General features: G+C 38.8%; 1 protein-coding gene across 1 annotated transcript in view; it reads right to left on the bottom strand.

Annotated features, from left to right (window-relative positions):
- LOC124165804 overlaps nt 1–22,868 on the bottom strand; it is a 514,500-nt gene that overhangs the window by 295,009 nt on the left and 196,623 nt on the right. The window contains exon 3 of the mRNA XM_046543329.1: nt 1,153–1,485. Coding sequence (XP_046399285.1) covers nt 1,153–1,381 — 229 coding nt within the window. The 5' untranslated portion in view covers nt 1,382–1,485. The remainder of the gene's footprint in view (nt 1–1,152; nt 1,486–22,868) is intronic.

Here is a 22,868-nt window from a genome sequence, read left to right as displayed (position 1 = left end):
GAAGTATCACAGAAAGCAGAGTAGAATTACAAAATTATTTTTATGGACCATTGGAACTTAACCAATTTGATTTTCATTACGAATTGTTGCTTATTTTAATAACCGCATTGTACCCATTATAAGATTATGAGAACAAAAAAATGGACTTTCTTCGATTCAAAGGTTTGGAAACCGTTAATAAATATTTTAGTTGGATGCCTTTATAAAAAATTGCGTTTCAGCCAAGATTTATAGGTAAAGCTTTTGAATAATTGTATTGCAACACACTTCGCATTAAATTAATTTTGTGGAAATATTGTGATATTTTATTTCAAAACGTGTTCAGTAACTACAGCTTCTAATTTTTGCACTTGTGTTGCGCCCAATTAAGTGAATATACATACAGATGAATGAACTAATTCTTTTATAACTACCGCTTGGAATTTAAAATATCATTTCAGTGTTATGTATCCTGTTTTTGAATAAAGTGATATTAATCTTGGTTTTAATGAGTACTTACATCATGACTTCTTAATTTACTGCATTGAGGAAAATGGCGCAACGAGCCGTATCGCATGCAACGGTGAATTGGAAGTCTTTGTTTGGGATTTAAAAGGATTAAGCTCTGTGTTGACCTCTTCATTTGAAAGCAGGAGCACTTACTTTATTCAAATTCTTCTTTCCCTTCTCTTGTGGATTACATAAGACATGAATAACTTCATCTTTTAGTAAAAAATTATGTATTTCAAAATTAAAAATTAATGCCCGCATACCTTAAAGAGATGAGTTTTAGTCATGAGGTTTTAGATATGATACTGTATCCGATGAAACTTAAAATATTCAGCTGCGATTTTTTTGTACGAGAAATAAAGTGCATGCACAGAGTGCTTAATAGTTTTCAGGTGGAAGATTTCAAAGCGCAAATCGTCTCATTATGGGTTGAAAGACGTTTGTTAATAAATCATTGCGGAAATAGAACCAAGTTTAATTCACGGACATCTCAAAACCAAAATTGTTGCATTGATAATGAAAATTATCATGCGGTACGTATTGTTATAACGCACTGTTATCTAGTGCAAAACAGTAGATGTCTTCCTTATTGAAGCTTACGATGGATTATCACGAAGTGACCTACGGAGACATATAGTCATGTATGGCATTCGTTCAACTCACCGACTTCCGCCACGTCCACCACGGCGACAGCGTCGGCTTGCATCGGCTCCGCAGGCGACGGTGGCGGCTGTGTCGTCCCTCCGCCCCCGCTGCCCCCGCCGCCACCGCCTTGCGCCTCCGCGGAGGCGTGTGCCCCCGCTGGGCGGTGATCGGGGGCGGCGTACAGGAGGAGGAGTATGAAGAGGGGGGTGAGGGGTAGGGGTCGGGATGAGGGGGGCGAGGGTGCCATTGGTCTAGCCGGATTCCATCGCCTGCCCACCCTCCACGCCCTTCAACATCCTGATAAAGCTCCGGCTGCTGATACCAATGGTGATGGTGGACCCGTGCCTCGCGCTGAGGAAAGAGAAAGGAAGAAAAGAAAAGGACATTAGTGCCAGTGATTTTAGAGGGACCTGTCCATCTAATATTTAACACGTTTACATAGCTGACCGCCCATAAATCGTGTATTGCAGTGTTCCCCAAATGATTTCTAGGAAACGCCCCCGTAGTAACCATAAACCTATGCTCAATATCTCCAGTCATTAATGTATGTATGCCCATCCCTAATAACATAAAAAAATTATAATCAAAATCGTTGCCTTTAACGTCATAGACGATGCCTGGCGGAAATCGAGAATTGATTTCATGATGATGATAAAACAGTTGTTTTATTTCTACAGATTGTATTTCCTAAACGGCCTTGGTTTCGGGAATAATCACTGTCATCGTAAAGGTCAGTGTATATTGTCGAAACATCTATCAGTTTGAAAATAAAATCTGTGATAAAAAACAACTGTTTCATCTTTATCATGTTTTATCCCGGGTTGCGTCGCTGCCCGGCTCTGTGCCACGAGACCTTGATATAGGGTCGTTCAACTTGTGGGGATAATTTACTCCTTTGATGAAAAAATTTCAGACTATGCATATTATCGCGTTGAAGGTTAAGCTCAATTAATGTTACAAATATCTGATCATCAACTATTAGATAAGCGTTAATATTTAACCTTCTGTGAAGACGATGCATATATTCTGAATGAGAAATTAGTTTTTAAAGTTTTTGCTACAGGAATAATATTTGTGCGTTTTAGCATTATTATTTTTAACTCGTCTCATATTTGTGAATTAATGGTCCTTTCTGTATATCTGGCTAAATTGTTGAGGGATTTTGATATTCATTACACTGGGTTGATGTCGCGTTAGAGCTATTGATGCGCAATGCATACTGTTTTCTGAAGATCTGGAAAATATATTCATTTCATCTTTTCAAGGGCAAATATTGCACTGAAACCCTAGTAAAAATTAAAAAATAACTTTTCCGTTGGTTGTGCTGTGCATATCAAATGATCGATCTGCAGAATGGTTAGATAACCGATAAGTACATACCTTCACACATTTTTTCACTTGACAAAAGAGTTTTTCTGTGATTCTTTTGTCAAATTTTCTGCAAAGAGATATCATCTATACCCGAAGAAATGATATCCAGGACATATTAATCTATTCTTTCAGGCGGGAAGAAGCATTTCCCTTGAGACGACGATGCTTTCTAGTCTAATGGAGATGCGATCACGGATAAAGACAGGCTTGAAACACTCAATGAAATAAAAAAAAAGAATTTCTCTCCTCCCGTTAAAAGCTTTTATCAGCTAAATACCCTTTCAGTGTCAATCTGCACTTCTGCTGCCAAAATTTTATCATAATAGATACACAATCTTTTCATGAATATCATTACAGCGTTATTTCGTTTTTATGACGCATCAGTTGATTAAATAAATATGGTTGTACAAATAAGTAGTTTTATGATTTACGGAACTCAAGTTGATGTAAGAGTACAGTTCATTCGTTGTAGTGACTACTTTTTACGGTCAGGAAAACTTGGATATAATAATAATAATAATACGTCTTTATTGGGCGAGATTGGGACTAGAAAGTCCCATCTTCCATCTAACCCCTCATATATCATCCATGTAAACCTAACCTTTGCATTCAAATCGTCGTTTTTAATAAATATAATAGTTTCGAATGTAGTACATATCTGATAGTTACATTTTTATAAATTGGTTCGATACGCAATGCATATAGTTATCAAAGCTATAGACCCTTTGTCATATTATAAAATCTTCCTCTATTGTTGGGCTCAATGGCCTGTCTTTTTACAATTTTCCAGAAATAACTATTCAGGGAACAACAAAGGACTGGCTGGCAGATTACTTTTGCGTAACCATCCGGAAATGCATATTAAGCGCAAAAATTACACGTAAGATAGATAATTTATCTTGACCGGGATTTGAAGTTGAATATCGGGAATTCTAGAGATTTGGGTTTCAATCGCTGAAGTACAAAGATTTTTCCTGTGTGGAATTTTCCAGCCATTCGCGAGATAAGATATAACATTTACGTAATAGCTTAGATTCAAGTCCGTCTAAGGCATTGGTATTATTTTCTCCAAAGCGGGAAGAAGCTATTCTTTCCCTTGAGGCATCAGTGGTTTCTTGCCAGACGGAAACGGAATGACGGATAGAAAAGGCTTTGAAGCACTTAATTTAATATAAAAAAGTCACCAAATTTCTTTCCTTTTAAGGAGGATTTTATTTATGAAGCACCACCACTGTCAATCTACTCCTCTACTGCCAAAATTATACGACAATATTCATGCATGATTTTGAGTTGACAGTTGTATTAGTGATAAAGTCGTTTAAGAGGAATTGGGGTCTATGAAACTCATTCGATACTGCAGTAGAGTTATTGCGGTGTAGAAACTACTTGTTCTAGAGTGCATTGATATATCGGCCTTGCAATTTAAAATATTGCATTAAAACCATCTCTTGCATAAATTACGACCGATAGATTAGTATTCCATTCCAAAATCCCAGATATTTAGAATAGTTACATACTAACTGACAATGCCTCCATTTTATCAAGTTTTTAAATATCGTTTTCCACCGTTGTGCAATGTAGTTTGTCTTTTGTCCATTTTCCAACAATAATTTATCACGGAACAACAGCGGAATGTCAACAGGGTACATTTAAGGAGTCACCCACAAGTGCACAATAAATTTTGCTCTTGAAATTTTCGTGGAAACTCCAAGGAGGAGCACCTTTCGCATACTATGCGAACGGTGTTCCCCAAATGGTGTTTAATTATCCCCAAAGTCCGGTCAAGTAAAACGATTTTTCCTCTTAGGAATTTTCGTATTTTTCATTCGCAATACGATACCTATTATCCTTTCCCAAAAAACTGAGATCCAAGTCTGAACTAAGACTATCCTTTTCTATCCCTCTCTCTCTTTGGTGGTAAGAATCCTTTCCCTAGAGGCGTTGATGCTTTCTAGCCAGACGGAAATGCGATGACGGGTAAAGATGGGCTTGGAGCACTTAATGAAATCTCAAAAAATCCCGCCGAATTTCTGTCCACCTGTCAAAAGCTTTTATCCAGTGAAAGACGCTCCCAGTGTCAATCTATCCTCCGTCCTCGAGGGACAAGTCCTTCTTCTCTTCCTTTCAATTCTGTTTCCCCCTCTTCCTTGCATCACTCCAACCTCCCCCCACCCACACCCCTCCCCTCCACGCACCCTCCATAGTCTGCGTTATTACGTTTCCCTGTCACCTTCAATTCCGACGCTTCGCTTTTTTTCCCTCACTATGGCACTCTGTCTTCATCCACTGCCTTATCCCAATGTCCGCTCCTCACATCAATGTCTCCACACTTTTTCTTATCTCCCTGCATCTACAGCCACCACCCCTTTTACTAGTGATCTCTCCTGATAGCATACAGTTGTTCGTGTGAGTACGAGTAAATATCTTGGCTAATGGGTATACGTTAATAGGGTTGTTTCCTTCATCAAAGGAAACGAAAGGCATTGATGACGATTCGTTACCCACCGTTAGTGTATTCATAATATACAAATTATTTGGTTTTAGAAATCCCAGTTTAGGTGAATGGCAATAGTCAATTTTAACCGCATTTGAAAAAGGCCAGATTGGCGCATATGCAATGCCACTTCACGTGACGTCACAGGGACCTAGTTTCTATGCGAGTAGATAGGCTCAGAGAAAAACCTCTTAATAATCACCTATGAAAACTGCATATGGTCGGAAAGTTTCCTTCGTTTGATAGGGTATTAATAATCCTTATTTAAGCTAAGCGCTACCTGCTAGCAGGGTACTCTGCTAGCACCCTGTATCGTATTGGCGCATACATCCTCTCCCGAAGGTCACCTCACACGGCGGTAGCGGGAACCAGAATGATGTCACACGGGCTTTTCGCGGCATTCATACTTAGCCGTCGCGCTTTCGCGCGCTTGAAAATTTTCAATTTTCATTTAATCGCGAAAATTAGATTTTGTCATTTAATAATCTAAGAGCGTTAAATGCGTACTCCAGGAGTAATAATCTTTCGAGTAATAAAATAAAAAAATAATAGGAAACCACCCTATTTTGCCCAATTTTAATATTTCGACGAGTCGTACGTCATTTTCAAGCTAGCTAGGCCGTCTACCTTGAAAATGATGTATGACTCGTCGAAACCAGATGCGAAATATTAAAATTGTGTAAAGGTTAAAGTTCTTGTACTTTATTCTATCATGCATAACTTCCACAATGTTAATTAATCCATCATCAACTTCATTCGTTCTACCGTTAATCATTGTTTTATTAGCAATCAATTTATCCCTATATGTTCTTACATAATTTAGCTTTAGATACCGGAAAGGTCTAATAGGAAAATTGAAAACTAACTTCGCATTCCCATACTTAATCATACATACACGCATACATACTATTTCAATCCTAAGATTCTGATACATACTAAAGCCCTCCATTTCTCTCTATTCCAAGTTAATTCATCTATCTCCCTCAGGCACTTCTTTCCAGTATCCTTATTGGTTCTCTTTTAAGTATTCTCTAGATACGATAGAAAATGGCAAAACCAATCATAATTGCATTTAAATTTGTTTTTATTTACCATTCCAAGTCCATGTTTTTCTATATTTTATCATAATTCGAAAAAGAAACCTTTCGGTTATGTTGACCAATTTCACCGTAGATACTTCTTGGTATCTATGGAATTTTTCCTAATGAGGAAATAATAGGATAGCCATGATTATGGGTTTACGTGAGGTATTACTGTTTTCGTGCTCGCCAAATTTTTATTTGCATATTCCCTACGGCGATCGGGAGATTATTCATTTATTAAGTTTCGTTTGAAATAATATATATCTTTCGGCGTTTTGTTAATTTAAAATAGTGACCTTGCCATCTTCGTTTCTCAGTTTTCTTTCCTCTCAATCCTTTCCATTCAATTCTAAAATCTCTCCTCTGTTTTCATTCCTTCCCTTCATTGCTCTTTTTGTAATCATCATCATCAACAATCCTATGTTTTGTTTGACGCACCTCTCTAAACAATTCTTACTTCAGCTAATACTTTCACACCTACATATTTCTTCTCTTTTACGTCCTTCTTTACCTGCAACGTATGTTTTATTCAAGATCTTCCTTTTATATTCTTGTTATCCACATGATCCTCAGCTGTTGTCTTTATTAGGCCATAATGCCTCAATATATGGCCGATTAAGATATTCCGCCTTCTTATAAAGATTTTTATACGGCATATCTTATCTCTTACTCCTTCTAGGATCTTGCTCACTCGGTCCCTTCTGGCATTTAATCACCTTCTCTTTGAGGTCTAGTTTCCTAGACGTTTTGGTATCATGTTGCACCCTGGCACGTAGCCAGAGAAGGGAGGGTAATGGGGTTGAGGGGCTTCAGCCTCGAACTCCCCCACCCCGAAATTTGTTGCGGCCCTTTTTGGCGATTGCCCGCAATCTTTTACCCTGGAGGCGACCAGCCCAGAGGGACCTTATCTCTGGCACTTTTGAGATACAGCAATATTTCATATTATGTACCTACCATAATATTTTTTCGATGAGTTGTGTTGATAAATGTAAAGTTGAAAATGATTTGCGAAACATAAGGTGGATTTCGGGAATATTTGCCTAGGGAGACAGTCGTAATAACTATTTCTTTTCCGGTAAATACCAACGATGACTATCATGTTCAATTTTATATCGGCGAAATATATATAGTTTGTGAATTAAGATTTCACCCTTTCCCGGCAAATAGCAGTGGTGAACTCTCCTTGGTCTCCACAAAGGGTAAGCAATTTCATCGCTGCCGACGTTTCGGGCAACGACTCGTTACCCATCCTCAAAAAAATTGTTATTGCATTGTTAATCACAAGACGAGTCGCTATGTCGTTGCATGAAATCAACTCACCCGGTGCAAAGCCCGAAAAAATTTCATCAATAATTGTAGCTTACTTGATGTAAAATGTGATTTTTCGATGCGCTCGAGAAGAGTACAAATTACTTCTATTTTTTCCATTACAATAAGTTTCAAACTATAAACTTTCGGTATTTTAGTAATTTATATTCGTAATAACCCTAAATCACTATCCAATCCAAATTTCTAGTAAGGTGCCTGGTTGCAGCTTGTCTTCTTCCTGTAGTATCATCTTTGTGGATACATCCATCCATCTCCCATTTCAACCTCGACCAATCCTGTCTCCCTGTCCACCTTACCGTGTTCCACACTTTGCTCCTTCCTAGCGCGAAACATATCGTCACCTTCGCCATCAACCAGACGCGCATCCTTCCTTTCCGGATCCTATCACTCCGTATCAGAGATCACAACCTGTTCGACCTGAGTGGACAGGACCCGAATGTTCGCTTGGTCCAAGAGATCCAAACATTTCCGCCTCGTGGGGTTCCTCATCCTCCGATCAGTGCTACCTCACTTACTTTCCCCTTTGTCAGTTCCGGAATCTGAGGAGGAGGAAATTAAAGGTCAGAAAAGAGGAGAAGTCTATAAGTTAACTTCCGTTGGCCGAAGACAACATGTCAGCATCAAATCAGAGTTGCTTTATTGTATAAAAATCCAACTAACACTGCCAATAATCAATACGTGCCAGCTCAGCTAACTTATGTTACGTGCCGAAAAAAATAAAAGTAAAAAGTTTAAAAAATAAAATATTTAAAAAAGACTGAAGAATTTCCCACTCCTTTTAAAATTCCTTGATTTTAACTGTTTCTCCTGTATGTAGCCGCTTTTGGTAAATTTTAAAAGTTTATTTTTTCAAGTGAAGGTTTCTTTTGTTTATGGAGAAACTTCGTTTTTTTCTTAATTCAAAGTCATATTTCATTAGAAGCAAAAACATTGCAGATTTTTATAGTTAAGCTGCCATGTCCACGTGTAATTACTACACATCCAGCTCAACTTTTTTTCTTCACACTTCCATCGCCGAAGTATGTATTGACATACTTGACAAAATTTCTTGATTATTATGAATTTTGGAATTGATATTTCTTTTACCACCCAATTAGTGAAAGAAATAAGTGATCACTCCGAAATAAAGAAATGTTCAATATGCCTTTCTCATTATTGTCCATATTATTGACGTTTAAAAATCGAATTTTCCACTTTCTTGCCGGAATGACAATTTTTGGTATTTTATTACGTGATGTCAATTATTTTTGCGGCACGACTGGACGGCATTTCTAGATTTGCAGTTTAGCCGCAGATTAGAACTTAATATTTGCTGTTCGCCAGTTGAAGACACCTTCTGAATTTCCGAAATAAATTAAAAAGCAGAAGGGAGTTTAGGAACTATCATGCTGGAACTTCGACAATTCATCTAAGGAAAAGGAAGATATTTTAAAAAGTCTTTAAACATATAAGAATTATAAAAAGGTAAAGATAGATAATATGTTCGTTCCTACAGAAATTCGTATCACTATCGGTTTCCTCTCCTTCACACCATATTGACCTTCGCCATCAACTAGACGAGTCTCTTCTCTCTTCTGTTCCTATCTGTCCGCATCAGAACTCGGAATGTCTAGTTCGACCTGAGTGGAGAGGACCCAAATCTTCGACGTAAAAAGAAGTCCTAACATTTCCTCTTCACGGAGTTTCCACTCAATGGTTCGTGCGACCTCGCTTCCTTACCTCTTTATCAGTTCCGAAATCGGGAGAGGAGGAGGAAATCAAGGCTGAGAAAATAGGTGGAGAGTTAATGTCATTCGCCGCAGAAGTTTGGTTTGTCCAAATAGCGGTGTTTGATGGGACACACAGACCCCAGTGAAAGCCCTGGCTTTTACGATGACACGGAAACCATCTATTATTTTCTTGAGCATTGGGTATTTTCTGATAAGCATAATTTGCAAGAGCTTCGGTGTATATCTCTTAATTGTCCGTTTTAGTTCGCCCTGTAAAATTTCTAGGAGTTGAAAATTTCATTCTTCTCAAATAAAAAAGATCTTAACTTTACAATTTTTTCCATTTTTATTACTCTGAATTTAGTTAAAAAACTAAATTTAACTTAAAATAATAAGTTAAAAAATAAGTTTAAATAACTAAATTCAGTGTCTTTTCGCTAGTGGCAAAGCGAAATATTTTAAATAGGAGCCCAATGGTCTCCCTAGGAAGTAAATGCCTCACAATATTTATTGTAATAATGAGGCATTAAACCAACCTTCGTATGAGACACATGAATGCCCACTTGGATTTTATAATTTGAAGTATATATTTTCATTTACCTTTGGCCAAAAATACGAGCTCCTATTTTTTGATGAAATTCACGTAAATTATCGTGAGAAAAAATTCTCCCTGAACGAGAATCGAAACTGGTGCGCACGATTGTGATGGGTATTCGTGAGCCTTTGTAGCGTCATTGTCTGCGTAGTGTCCTGGAAGGCCAAAAGATCTAATCCCTGTGAATTTATTCTCACGGTAATTAAAAGTTTCACCCTTGTTTACTCGGCAGGACTGAAATTTAGCTAATACTATTTGGCGATTATTCGGTTAAATATGTTTTATTTAATAAATTATTATATATTTAAATACACCAAAGGATGAAGTTCGCCATGAAAAAATATTTGACTTAGCCGGGATTCGAACCCGGATCTCCCGATTGCCGGTCAGGCGTGCTACCAGTTACACCACCAAGCTATCTTCTCAGAGCGAACTTCGGGATGGGTTTTACCGAACAAGATGTTGACGTCACAAGTCCACACTGTGGCACATGTGGCGAGGGTCGTGCTTACTAAGCCACTGTCGGGGAGAAAAACCCTTATTTTCCGCTGGTCTGCGGCGACGATTTTCAAAGCACTGAAGGAACAAGTGACTTTGTACGCAGTCACGCGCACGGGTGCAAAGTTAAATACACCAAAGGATGAAGTTCGCCATGAAAAAATATTTGACTTAGCCGGGATTCGAACCCGGATCTCCCGATTGCCGGTCAGGCGTGCTACCAGTTACACCACCAAGCTATCTTCTCAGAGCGAACTTCGGGATGGGTTTTACCGAACAAGATGTTGACGTCACAAGTCCACACTGTGGCACATGTGGCGAGGGTCGTGCTTACTAAGCCACTGTCGGGGAGAAAAACCCTTATTTTCCGCTGGTCTGCGGCGACGATTTTCAAAGCACTGAAGGAACAAGTGACTTTGTACGCAGTCACGCGCACGGGTGCAAAGTTAAATACACCAAAGTATGAAGTTCGCCATGAAAAAATATTTGACTTAGCCGGGATTCGAACCCGGATCTCCCGATTGCCGGTCAGGCGTGCTACCAGTTACACCACCAAGCTATCTTCTCAGAGCGAACTCATCCCGGTGTAACTGGTAGCACGCCTGACCGGCAATAGGGAGATCCGGGTTCGAATCCCGGCTAAGTCAAATATTTTTTCATGGCGAACTTCATCCTTTGGTGTATTTAACTTTGCACCCGTGCGCGTGACTGCGTACAAAGTCACTTGTTCCTTCAGTGCTTTTATTATATATTTGTTCACACCAGCTTAACTGGGAGTGACATTCGAGTAGTTAACTGAACAACAGCGTTTGTTGGTTCACAACGACTGATATTTGAGCTAAATTACTATTCAAATATATTCATTTATAAATATAGCTAATGAACGAACATATTCAACCAGTTACATTGCTGTCCACTTAGGATCCTCAAGCGTGTTATAAAATTTTCATTTAAAACTCATCTATCTACTTTTGGGTGGCTTTTTTGATGTGTTTCTTAATTGACCCATAAATGTTTGAGTCACCGTAAAATCATTTTAAACAACTCCCTGTGCAGTGGACTCTCCCCTGAACTCTCAAACAATAAAATGGTGTGGTAAAGTTTTTATTTAGAGGATTTATTTTACTAATGTGTGCATTTTTTGCTAGGCTCTATTAAATCATTTTACTCAATTCCGTGCCCAGTTCCACTTTCCTTTCACCGTTGGCCTCCTGCGTAGCTGACTCGTATGAGTGTCGAAGGAGCAAGGGCCCTTTCAATCATTGACGCGGAGGGTGGCCAAAAGGGTGTCCTGTCCATCACCGGATACAAGGAGTGCTCTCACAGGGCCTGCGCTTAATCAAGGGAACCAGGGGCCGTTGGAGAACCACGGAGCATTAGCCGCAGACACGGCCGCTGCCGCCTCCGAGGCCAAGACGGATGTAGGCGGAGCAGGGCGGCGGAAGGAAGCGGGGGTGGTGCAGGGGACAGCATTAACGCGGGAAGGGTGGAGCCGAAGGAGAGTGGGTGCAGTTGAGGAGCAGGAGCTCCCTTGCGGTCAGAACACAGGAGGAGAGGTGAATGTTAGTGAGGGGTGAATTGACCGATTGAACGTCACTTTAAACTTGTCATGTATGCCTCAAGGCTTTTGGGTTTTATGTGGTGAAATAGTTCCGTTGAGCCGCTGTTACCAAGAATTGCTGATATAAACTTACCGGGTTTGGCTTTGCTGAAGACTGTTTTAGGCCAACGTTTCAAACAAACGAAAAATCGTATCCCTACGATTTGTGGGGCTAACTTCTTTAGTCAAGTAGGTAGGTCTGGATGTGGGTATTTATTATTATTTATCGATTTTTTCTGCTTATTAATCCCATTGCGTTGAATAGTGTTGTCGAACGTTGGCCTTCAACAGCCTTACCCGGTGCCAAACTCAATAAGTTTCTATCAATAATATTCGCCGGGAAAGCTTTCGCTGGGAATGCGTTCATTTATAAAGAGTTATTAATTTTTCGGATATCAATCGGTAGTTAAACGTGCTGATTTAATCGGGAAACCAATTGTTACAAAAATATTTAAATTATTGTGCATTATGTTTTGCTTGAACAGGTAAGTTGAGCTCTACTGCCTAAATAGTAAAATATAAAAATATTCTCGAATAGCCCTTTGGCCCTTTTAGTCATTTACAGTGTTTTTTTCAACATTTACGTAATTTGCGGACAATGTAGTTGTATTGTAATAGTGATTTGTCACCGGGTAGTCGATGTGCCACTCATTTGTAAGGGTTGTAACCTCCAATGGGTCGTAGATAGACTATTGATTGATTAAATATTATTTTAATGCTTCATATTGAGCGTAATTTTCGTTACTTTTCTGTATGATAGCATCGGCGAGTGATTGGTCGTATCTGTGAAATGGCACATACTACCTTTTTCATATAACGTTACCGTGAATTTCAATACATTTTACCGTTGTACTGAAGTTCATCGCCTGTTTTAAAACGCTTACCTCCTGGCCACATTCTCATTCTGGCAAAACCGATGAAAGCCACTGGGAGCTAGGTCGAGATTGCACAGCGGGCGATGAAAATATCCCATTGAATCTGCTCCAGGAGCATTTGGACGGCACCAGCTGAGACGACGGGCATTTCATGGAACAGAACACTTCCTCTTTTATTTCGAATGGCAGTCGGCGTAATGTTCCAATCTGAGCAGCGTTAATTTATCGATGTCCCCGACTGCGTGAAATACTAAAACAACATACCTTTTTGATCCAAAACACGGTAGCATAACCTTTCCATCGTTGAAGGCTGATTATTTCTGAAGGCGTTTCCAAAGCTGATTAAAAAAAAAATTCCTCTTTTATTGGCATAAATGCCAAGGCAGGTGAATACTGATTACAATGGGCTATTGTCACTTTTTGTAACAAATTGTGGTTGTCAGTTCACCCATATCGGGAGATTCAATTGAAGCGATCTTGTTAATTAGCCTGGTAATTCTTTAACTGATGACTCATGCTAGCAAACGGTTGAGCGCAGTGCATGGAGTACGCGCAGTTAGGTACCCTCTGAGCGCAATACCCGCATTCCACTTGCGTGCTGTTTTATGTTATAGCTAAGCGATCGAAAAGGTTGGAAAAAAACTACCCGGCACAAAGAACTCTCATCAAATGTGCTTAGAGTTAATGCAATTATTATCTTTACTACCTTATTACCTTAAGTTTTCGTTGTTTTTCTTCATTATAAAGACTTTGGTTTCATGTCTTCGCAATTGAAGCTCATATTATTAGTATTTATGTCAAGTATTCGATCGCCGTATTTGTCATTTTCTGGTCAAATTTCATCCCACTGTATCGTAGAGATTTTTAGTGCCATGAATGTTTACCTTCAATCTGAATATTTTTGGTGTGAATTTCTCAGATTAGTATTTCCTCTCCTTTTACTTCTGTAACCTGCCGAGCTGTCTTTGACTTCGAACGATTGGGAACCATTAAAATTCATTTTAGTTAGAAATGAGGCGCAGGCCATCTTCTATTTCTAAAATAAGATCTTTCACTTAAAGACGAGCAGAATCTTTTTTAAGTATATCTAAGAATATTTTCCCTGAGGTAAGGACTTTTATTACCAACTGACTAAGGTATTTTTATTACCAACGCTACGGTTTCTCTGAAATTCTTGTTTGACACAAAAAATAATGTCCTATTACAACTAAATCATTTATCAGCTGATGATGAGTTTTAAGTTCAGCAATGTGGTTTTATTGCTGCGATGTCATGTTTATCGTATATATTCTTCAAATATGACTTATTAGACGTGGTTAGTCACACAATCGGGTCAATTTTTAGTGGCGCGGCAATATATGGCGCGGAGCATTGTTGTGCTGATGAAAAAAAAGAGGTTGCAAGGTGTGAAGGTGAGAGTTGTCTTCTTGACTGACTGACGTGACGCCCACTAAAGACGGTGGCTTGGGTTGGAGGCTAAAATGGGTGGTAGGGGAGCTGAGCCGAAAGAATGGAGGTTGGATGACTGAGTGGAGGGTAAGGGGTGAAGGGATCAGGGGAACGTGAGAAATATTTCCACCCCTTTAGAAGACGAAATTACCGCCTCCCGGCGCCGTGGATGGACGTGAGGTTTTCAGCCCTAGGGACCCGGGGAGCGTGACGTCACACACGCGCCTTTCGGGGAAAGGTGTTTTGGGGAATATTGGGCGGGAAGGGTGGAGATCCTAGCGATGCTGATAAGACAGGCGGGATGTGTGTGTGGGCTGGGAGATTGGACCCCGGAGCGGAGAGGGTGGAATTTCGGTGAGATGGATGGCTGGTTATCATCTTTCATATCTCTCACACACCTCCGTCCAACGTCTCCATCCTCCTCCTCCTGTTTCACATACCACGCCCATTCACTCACGCCTCATCGCCTTTTCAAACATTATTTCTGGCTTTCTCGGTAGTGTTTTTTTCTCATCCACGTTCCGTCACGTCCTTGTCCATTATTTTTTTCCCCTTTTCTATATAGTCTCATCTCTTCTATGGTTCCTTGTGACACAAAGCCATAAAAAGGCGAAAATGTTGTACCTGATGAGACTTGGTGACATTTGGTTCCTTTAACAAAACCAATTGACTTTGATTCAATATATACTAAGCATTTGTATAAAATTGAATTGCTTGTAAATGCAATTTGAAAATTGGCGCCATCTTGAAAATCTTTCAAATTGGCGCCATTTTCGATATGTTCTCTGATCAGTGAGAAATTTAAACCTGACAACCGCTCCCACCGTACTTGTTTCATTTCATTTCGTATCATTTTTTAGCGTTTGAATTAGTTCGCCACTGGCTAAAATAATAAGTATTTGCCTTAATATCAGCAAAATATGCGCATTAAGAAGTGATGGTCAAAGGAAAGATCGTCCAGGGACAAGTCGATGGAAAAAACGGATAAGGTAGATATTGAATAAAATTTTAGAGTAGGTGAAGAAGGAATTGAAATGGAGAATAAACATAGGTGTGAAGAGGTTAGCTGATAGAAGATCTGAGTTTTAAAAAATATCGCCGAACTCCTGACCCTTAATGATGAAGACAAGTACTTTCCAAAATGGCCGCCATGTTAAAAGTTGGCAAAACAATTTTGCGCTCAGCAAAACCTTATTTTCTAATACTTCTCAGATATCTTCCTCATTAATGCGGACTAATACCCTGATAAAGTAGTGAATGAAGTCCATTGAATATTTTTAGAGACAAATTGTTTACGCAATAATATTTTGCGGTCATTAATGAGAATTCGTACTTAATGAGAGGGAATTATTCTCTACACGATTTTTTATTTCCGTGGGTTTTTTTAGTTTATTTTGCTTCGTTTTTTCGTCTTTGCTAAAAATAAATTTATGTTTTTCAGAAAAATGTTTACATAAAACGAAAATCTGTATTCAATTAAGTTCCTTATTTTTATTTTCTTATGTTTTAATGTCTATTTTAAGGTTTTGTACAAAAATACCTGTATTTTATATATCTTTACTGAAGTATCTATCTTGGATACTAGAAAAATTCACATAAATATAGTTTATGCTGAATAATACCTGGACTATCAAATTACATTACTTCTGAAGCTGCCTGTTTAAAAAACTTACGAATGGATTAATTAATAAAGTACACTACCGATTAAGGCAGATTAGAATGGGGTGTTTAAAAAGTTCTGGGGCATTAAAATTTTTTGGAAGTATCCTATACCTTCTCGGACCTCCCCTTTCATTTCATAATCGGGCCATGACCCCTTTCAATCTGTCTTAAATTCCAATTTTTTTCCTCTTCTTCGTTTACCCAACATTTCAGTCTCTAATACTGTTTTTCAACATCCCATCCTCGCTCATTGCTCGCTCCATGAAAACCTCCGTTTCCTCCGCATCTCATCTAGAAGCTGCCTCTCCTAACCCACCATGTCCACCACTTCGTCGTTCCTCCTCCTCTCCGTCCATTTCACCTTCTCCGTCCTTCATCGTACCAACATATGCATCGATAAATAAATAAATATCTCTTCTGTTTTACGTGTGACCATTTTCTCTGCCTCTCCGACGTATATTTTTACGCTCCTTTTTCTTTCGCGGTGGCAAAATATGAGTCATGGAACGATATTGAGCGATCTCTCGAGGTACCTTGAGCGGAGCTATATCGCACTCTGTTCGCCAGCGTTGAGCCGGATGCCAAGGAATTTCGTCTAGGCGGGGAAAGGTAGATTTTATCTCGGAGCGTGAAGATGAAGTAAAGGAGAACGACTGCTTCGCATCGTATTGGACGAAATGATCGAAGGTAGGTGGGCCCAGAGATGATTGAGCGTGAATATTTGAATATAAATAGTGGAAATATAAAATTCGACGTGCTGTTAAATGAAACGAAGCAATTGATTAAATTTTTTTAAATGTATACAATAGGAGTGAGTCTAAGGTGAATTTATAAAATAGGAGTGACTTATATAGGTCAATCTAGTTCATTGTATGGCATCGTTACTGATTCACTGTGCCCATTTAGACAAAACGTATTAATGAATGGTTTATTTAGAAGAAGAATGAAAAATTTAGGTGTTCAGTGTTTAAAAAATTGTGAGGTTTTACGTAACTATAGGGCAAAAGCCACCAATGAGTTCCATCGAAGTAGCTTGTAGTCCCAGTTTTCCGGTGAAAATTGAACGAATTCCTTAGTTCTACTCCAAAAAAGTACCTTACTTCATTATCCTGTGGCTCAAATGGACGTATTCTACAGAATCTCTGTACATAAAGTTCTATATTTTTCATGCGTAACATAACTTCAAAATTTATAAGAATTCATCAATAAGCCTCAGAATATTCCTCCTCCGAAAACAAGGAAATAAATGCATGCGTATTGTACCATATTAAGCAATCTCTTTTGCATCCTTAAAATTCTCTAAAGCTCACTGCAAGTCTAGTCTGACCTCCTGTGTACGCTTTGATATGTATCCTTAGTGCTCTAAGCATGGCCAAATTATTAATGAATGCCCAGTAATCATGTTAATTTAATAATTGTGGAAGGCATCGACTTGATTTTTTAAACATTTTTTAGATAATTTATTATTTAATAATTTTTTCTAATTTATATAAACCCGTTAATTAAAAATGGAATGGTTGTGATAACTGAAATTTGCTGCAAAATGTATAATAAACCCGAGTTCTTGACTTTTGAATGCTTTAAATATTTTTGAAATATTCAACATTGTTTGCTTACAAACAGCTACCTCTGTCAGCTTCAGTCTTTTAATTGTACGACACTGGGCATTGGCTTATAATATACAGTAGGAACACTACAAAATAGGAGTTATGCCATTCCTGATGACGCAGTTTGTATTTTTCCTTTTGCCTCTTTAAATATGTTGCTATCTCTTTTATTAAGCTATGAATGTTTTCGTTATTTCCAGACATCACTGAGAAACTATATCTGTCCTTGTGAGAAAGTAGGAGATGCTTCTCTTAAAATTATGACAATTTTGGCGAATTCTGAATCTTTGTCACCAAGAGAGATTGAAATTTAAATGTGTGATTGTCAAAATAACGTTGATTTCCTTGATTAAACCATTTATTACGGAAAATATTGAATATTAGGTCATTTTTCTTTGACAAATGATATGATATTTCTGAAACGTTTCTTAACTTTTCAATGGAGTATAGGAATGAAGAAATGGGGAGGTTTTGGAACCTTTATTAATGGGTAGAAGCGGAGGGAATTCCAGAAATTTCAATGAAGGAATTCAAGAATGAATGATAAATGCTAATGGGTAATTGATGAGGGAGCAAATGATTCTTCCTCATTGGATATAAATGCGCTACAAGGATGCTTGGATCCACAAATGTCTCAAGTTTGGTGAAAAATTAATATTCCAGCTGTGGGAAGATTTTCAGTGAAAACCAGTCATTAATGAGAATGATAATCTTTCATTGTGATTAAGTGATAGAGCTCACTCTTCACGACAATTTTGACGAATTCCTAGTCTTTATCACAAAGAATTTTTGATATTTCAGTTTTTACGGTTCCAGTTTTTGTGGTAGCTATCGTTGGCTTTTCACACCGTGGACTCAGGTTCTAATTCCGGCGCGGCTGAGATTTTTCAAATATTGCTGGATCCTTAGTCGAGTGTTTTGTGGAGGCAACTTCAAGTACCGTCAACCGTCCGTCGGATGGGACATTTATCCGTGGTTCCCATGACGCCTTTCTTTAAGGGCAGGCTAATACCAAAGTCGAGTTTGTCTCCACACTTCATTTCCTGCACTTCCCAATGACACAAATGGCCTGAATTTGTGGCCGTCAATCACCTCCAAAAAATACCACACCATATTATTCTCGGAGAAGAGGGAATGATATAAATGGTTGTGCTTCTTTTGATGTTCTTGTCGCAGTGGAAAAAGTAATGCAGAGTGGGACTGGACGACAAAGATGAACGAGGAGAGGACGAAGGGAAGACGGGTTACCATGGAGATGAATGATTTTGGCAGGAGGGGATATTCGTACATACATATATCTATATGGCGATCTATGTGGCGACCAGTTGAGTGACTGGTATCGACGTGCGAGCGGCTGTTTTCCCCCTTTAAGCAAGGGATACGAGATATGCGCTAAAATGACGGATGGATGGCCTGGAATATGCTGGTATTCTCCGCGATCCCAGAATCACGGAATGTAGATCATACATGGAAATAGAAAGAAGCGTGGGAGATCTCCTGTAATCGTTCAATACATGATGGAGCATTATTTTATAAAACGTAAGGCAAGGAAGTGGCGGATTCAGGAAAGGGACAATGGGGGATAAGTGGGGGTTAGAATTTCAGCAGTAGTGGGGGCCGGAAAAATTACTATTATATCTAGTGTAAATTGCATACCCAAGGTAGGGCTATAGCTCCCCCCTCCCCCATAGATCCGCCGCTGATACGAGGCATATTCGTAAATTAAGGGCCGTTTTGTCACAGTAAATAATATACTCATATGAATCACATTTTATTGGCATTTTTAGCCAGCTACAAACCTGCTTCACTTCTCTACCTAATCGCCGTTCACTTCTAAGCATTTTTCGTACCACTGTACCAGCTTTTTTAACCCCTCTGCATAGAAGCTCTCCGCCTGAGAGTTGAGCCATTTGACAAAGCCGTTGATTTCCTCTTCGGTTTCGAAATGTTGTCCACCGAGCTAATTTTTCAAGTGCAAGGAGTGGAATTAGTCGCTAGGTGCAAGGTAAGGGCTGTCACGTGGGTGGTCAAAGAGTTCCCGACGAAAATCTTGAATTTTCTTATTGATTTTGACAGCAGTGTGAGCGTGTGGCTTCATCCAAATGGGTCAACTGTCAGGCGGCAAGCTTCAATAAGAAAAGGCTACCTTTGTTCTCTAAAATATATTTTTTCAATTAGGTGAAGTGTTTTCTGTAGATAATGTGATCTATTCCGCGGTTACTGGTCCTCATTCCTAACTTAACTCCAACTGTATTCTATGGAGCCCTAATCTTTTGTGTAGTTAATTTTGTCATTGTTGGAATGTCGTTGATATTCTGTTTTCTTATTACTCTTGAATTCAATACATCTGACTCGAGTACGATTAGTTTGAGGTATGTTCATACGGAGTAAAACTGGGATTGGGAAATGAAATGAAATGGGAGATGAAATGTTCACTATTTAGTCCGTTCATTTCTTTCTATAGCTTAATTATCTATGGAAAAAAATCCTGAAATAGTATTTTGAATGTATTTCATCAATATTTACTGCACGGTTTAACGCCAGTGTATTTTTTCTAAATCTAAAAAGCAATATGGCGCACACATTAGTTCATCAGCCCTTATTACGACGCGTTGAAGATGTAATAAACATAAATATATAAGTCGGCAAATGTAAAAATAAGTGGTATCTGAAATCCAACCCCGCAATTTAACTGTTGATTCTGCGGCATATTTCCATTTGCCGAATACTCCTTTTTCTCACCCAAATTTTTAATATGGGTAAAGAATTATTCTTTATACCTCATTCATAGCTAATTAATTTGCCGTAGCAGGTATATTTGATCAGCATTAAATATTATTATTCAACGCACAACCCCTCCTTTTCTGTGGCCACACCTGCAAATAAATTGCAATTGTATGAAATGTATGCAAGTATTTATGCACGGGATTAATGACGACACTTAGGCTTCGAGTTCGTCAAGGTAGTTATAGATTTTTAGAAAAGCAAGAATGGTGTGTTCGGGCAGACTATGAAAGGATATGCATGGAGGATATGCGTTTCAAGCGCGTGTGTGCACAAGAAAGTGAAATGGCATTATGTAGCATGGTCACGAATGTGTCTAGTCACTATTGGCTGATGTGACAGTGGAACGTCGAGAAAGAATATGAGGCGAGGAGAGAGGAGGGGTGTGAAGCGAGACAGCAGAACGATGAATGAGGAAATCTTTTCGTTTGACAGCTGCGGATGTTGACACCTTCTTCTCTCCTTTCAACCACTCTCCAGAGTCCTCATCGCAGCGGGAAATATCGCCAGCCCACCCGCCCAGCGTTTGGAAAAGTTCTGCAGGATTCAGTCCACATGCGCGCTCAACTCATGGCGAGAGGAGAGGGAGGGAATTATGCTCTGTACATAAAATCATTTTTAACGAGTAAGTTTTTGAGAGGAATATTATTTCTGTGTCAATGGCAAAACGAAAACAGGCCGGGATATAATTAAGAATGAAGCTACTATTTTATTCACCTATGGTAAATAAATATCTGTGGTATTAATATAATCTGAGGTTTCAGGCGAGATGGAGTGGAAACGTGACATAATGAAAAATGAAAAAGCAGGAGCAATTTCCACAATTTTAAATTTATTGGTACTACCATCAGCAACTGATGATGCTGCAAAGCGAAACCGGTAGTACCAATAAATTTAAAATTGTGGAAATTGCTCCTACTTTTTCATTTTTCATTCTGTGGTATTATACAGAGCGTTTCATAAAAATTAAATAAGGTACCTAAGTGGTTAAAAATTATTCATGCCAAACCTTAATATTTCATTTTTTGGTGAACTATTATTCACCTATTTTGATCAAATAAAATTATGTCTCGCAATTCCGTCATAGGAGGAAAGAAACTATGATTATTAATTAAAAAAATCTTTAGGTTTTAGCTCTGCAGCATATTTTTGTTTTTGGAGTGCGTTGGCATATTTACTTCAACATAGTGGTCTGATTGTCAATGATTACTTAAAATGCTGATATTAAAGTCATAAAGAAAAAGTTAATATTGAGCTATAAGTTTCCTGTTTTCCTGACATTTTATCTCGGGGCAGGCTTTTGTTGTGGCGCAAAATGAATCTTGATCTTAAAAAATACGTTTTTTTTTGTTTTGTTCCATCCACATTTAGTAATAGGGTGGTTTCCTATTATTTTTTTATTGCCTAAATCGAAAGATTATTACTCCTGGAGTACGTATTTCACGCTTTTAGATTTTTAAATGACGATATCTATTTTTCGCGATTAAATGAAAAGTGAAAATTTTCAAGCGCGCGAAAACGCGACGCGTAAATAGGAATGATGGGAAAAAGTCCGTGCGACGCATTTCTGGTTCCCCCTCCCGCCTTGTGAGGTGACCTTGATCGAGGCTCTGAGCACTGATAGGACGCAGGACGCTAGCGGGTAGCTGAGTACCCTGCTGGCTGGTAGCGCTTGGCTTAAAAAAGGTTTATTAATACCTTATCAAACGAAGAAAACTTTCCAACCTTAGCCAGTTTTAATAGGTGATTATTAAGACATGTTCCCCTGAGCTCTGTGCCTTATGAATGCATTGGTAACCTCAGACGATGTATAACTCCTATCCTCTCGTGTAGAAACTAGGTCCCTGTGACGTCACCTGGAGTTGAATGGCATGGGCGCCAATCTGGCCTTTTTCAAATGAGGATAAAATTTGACCCTTGCCATTCGTCTAAACCGGTATTTCAAAAACCAAATAATTTGTGTATTATGAATACACTAATGGTGGGTAACGAATCGCAATCAATGCCTTTCGTTTTCTTTGATGAAGGAAACTACCCTATAACCAATAAACCGTGAGTTTAAATACCCAGGAAGCAAGTCCATGGTTCTACAACTGGTCAAGGTGAAACTTTTCCATGTGTTATCGGCCTGTATTACGTGAAAAACTATTCGGGTTTATCAAGCACCTGCCTTTTTCTGCTGTCTTTTTCTGCTCGTCACTTAAGGATTCAAGGTAGACCTGCGAAACACACTACTAGCCTTTCACCGCTTCACAATGGTTATCATCGTCTCTCATTTTGTCTTGTTTCGCTTCTTCGCGTAGATTTTTTTCTACGTTTCTTTTTATTGGAGTGAAGGAGAAAGACGTTCCCCGAGTGACAAAGAAAGAGATGTTCGAAGATGTCTCTGTCTCATTTCGTCTCCCATTCGTCTTTCCAACGCCCTACGCTTCAATTTTCTTCTCTCAGCTCGCTCTCAAAACCAAATAGATGCGTCCCACTGTGTGATACAATAACGCATTCGTCGACTTGTTCTCTGCGGTTGTGTGTGTTCTCCTGAGAGGTGGCTTTTTTTGTGCCAATGGCAACTTACGGGTAAATTAATGAATAGTTATATACGGGGCTGTGGGTAAATTTAGGTTCTCCCATAGAAAACGATCAGTTCCCTTATTCAAGATGGGCAGCGTTTTAAATATGGTG

This window comes from Ischnura elegans, chromosome 9, assembly GCF_921293095.1.
Source record: "Ischnura elegans chromosome 9, ioIscEleg1.1, whole genome shotgun sequence".
Lineage (NCBI taxonomy): Eukaryota > Metazoa > Arthropoda > Insecta > Odonata > Coenagrionidae > Ischnura > Ischnura elegans.
The sequence above is the reverse complement of the archived record's forward strand: the minus strand, read 5'-3'. Positions and strand labels throughout refer to the sequence as shown.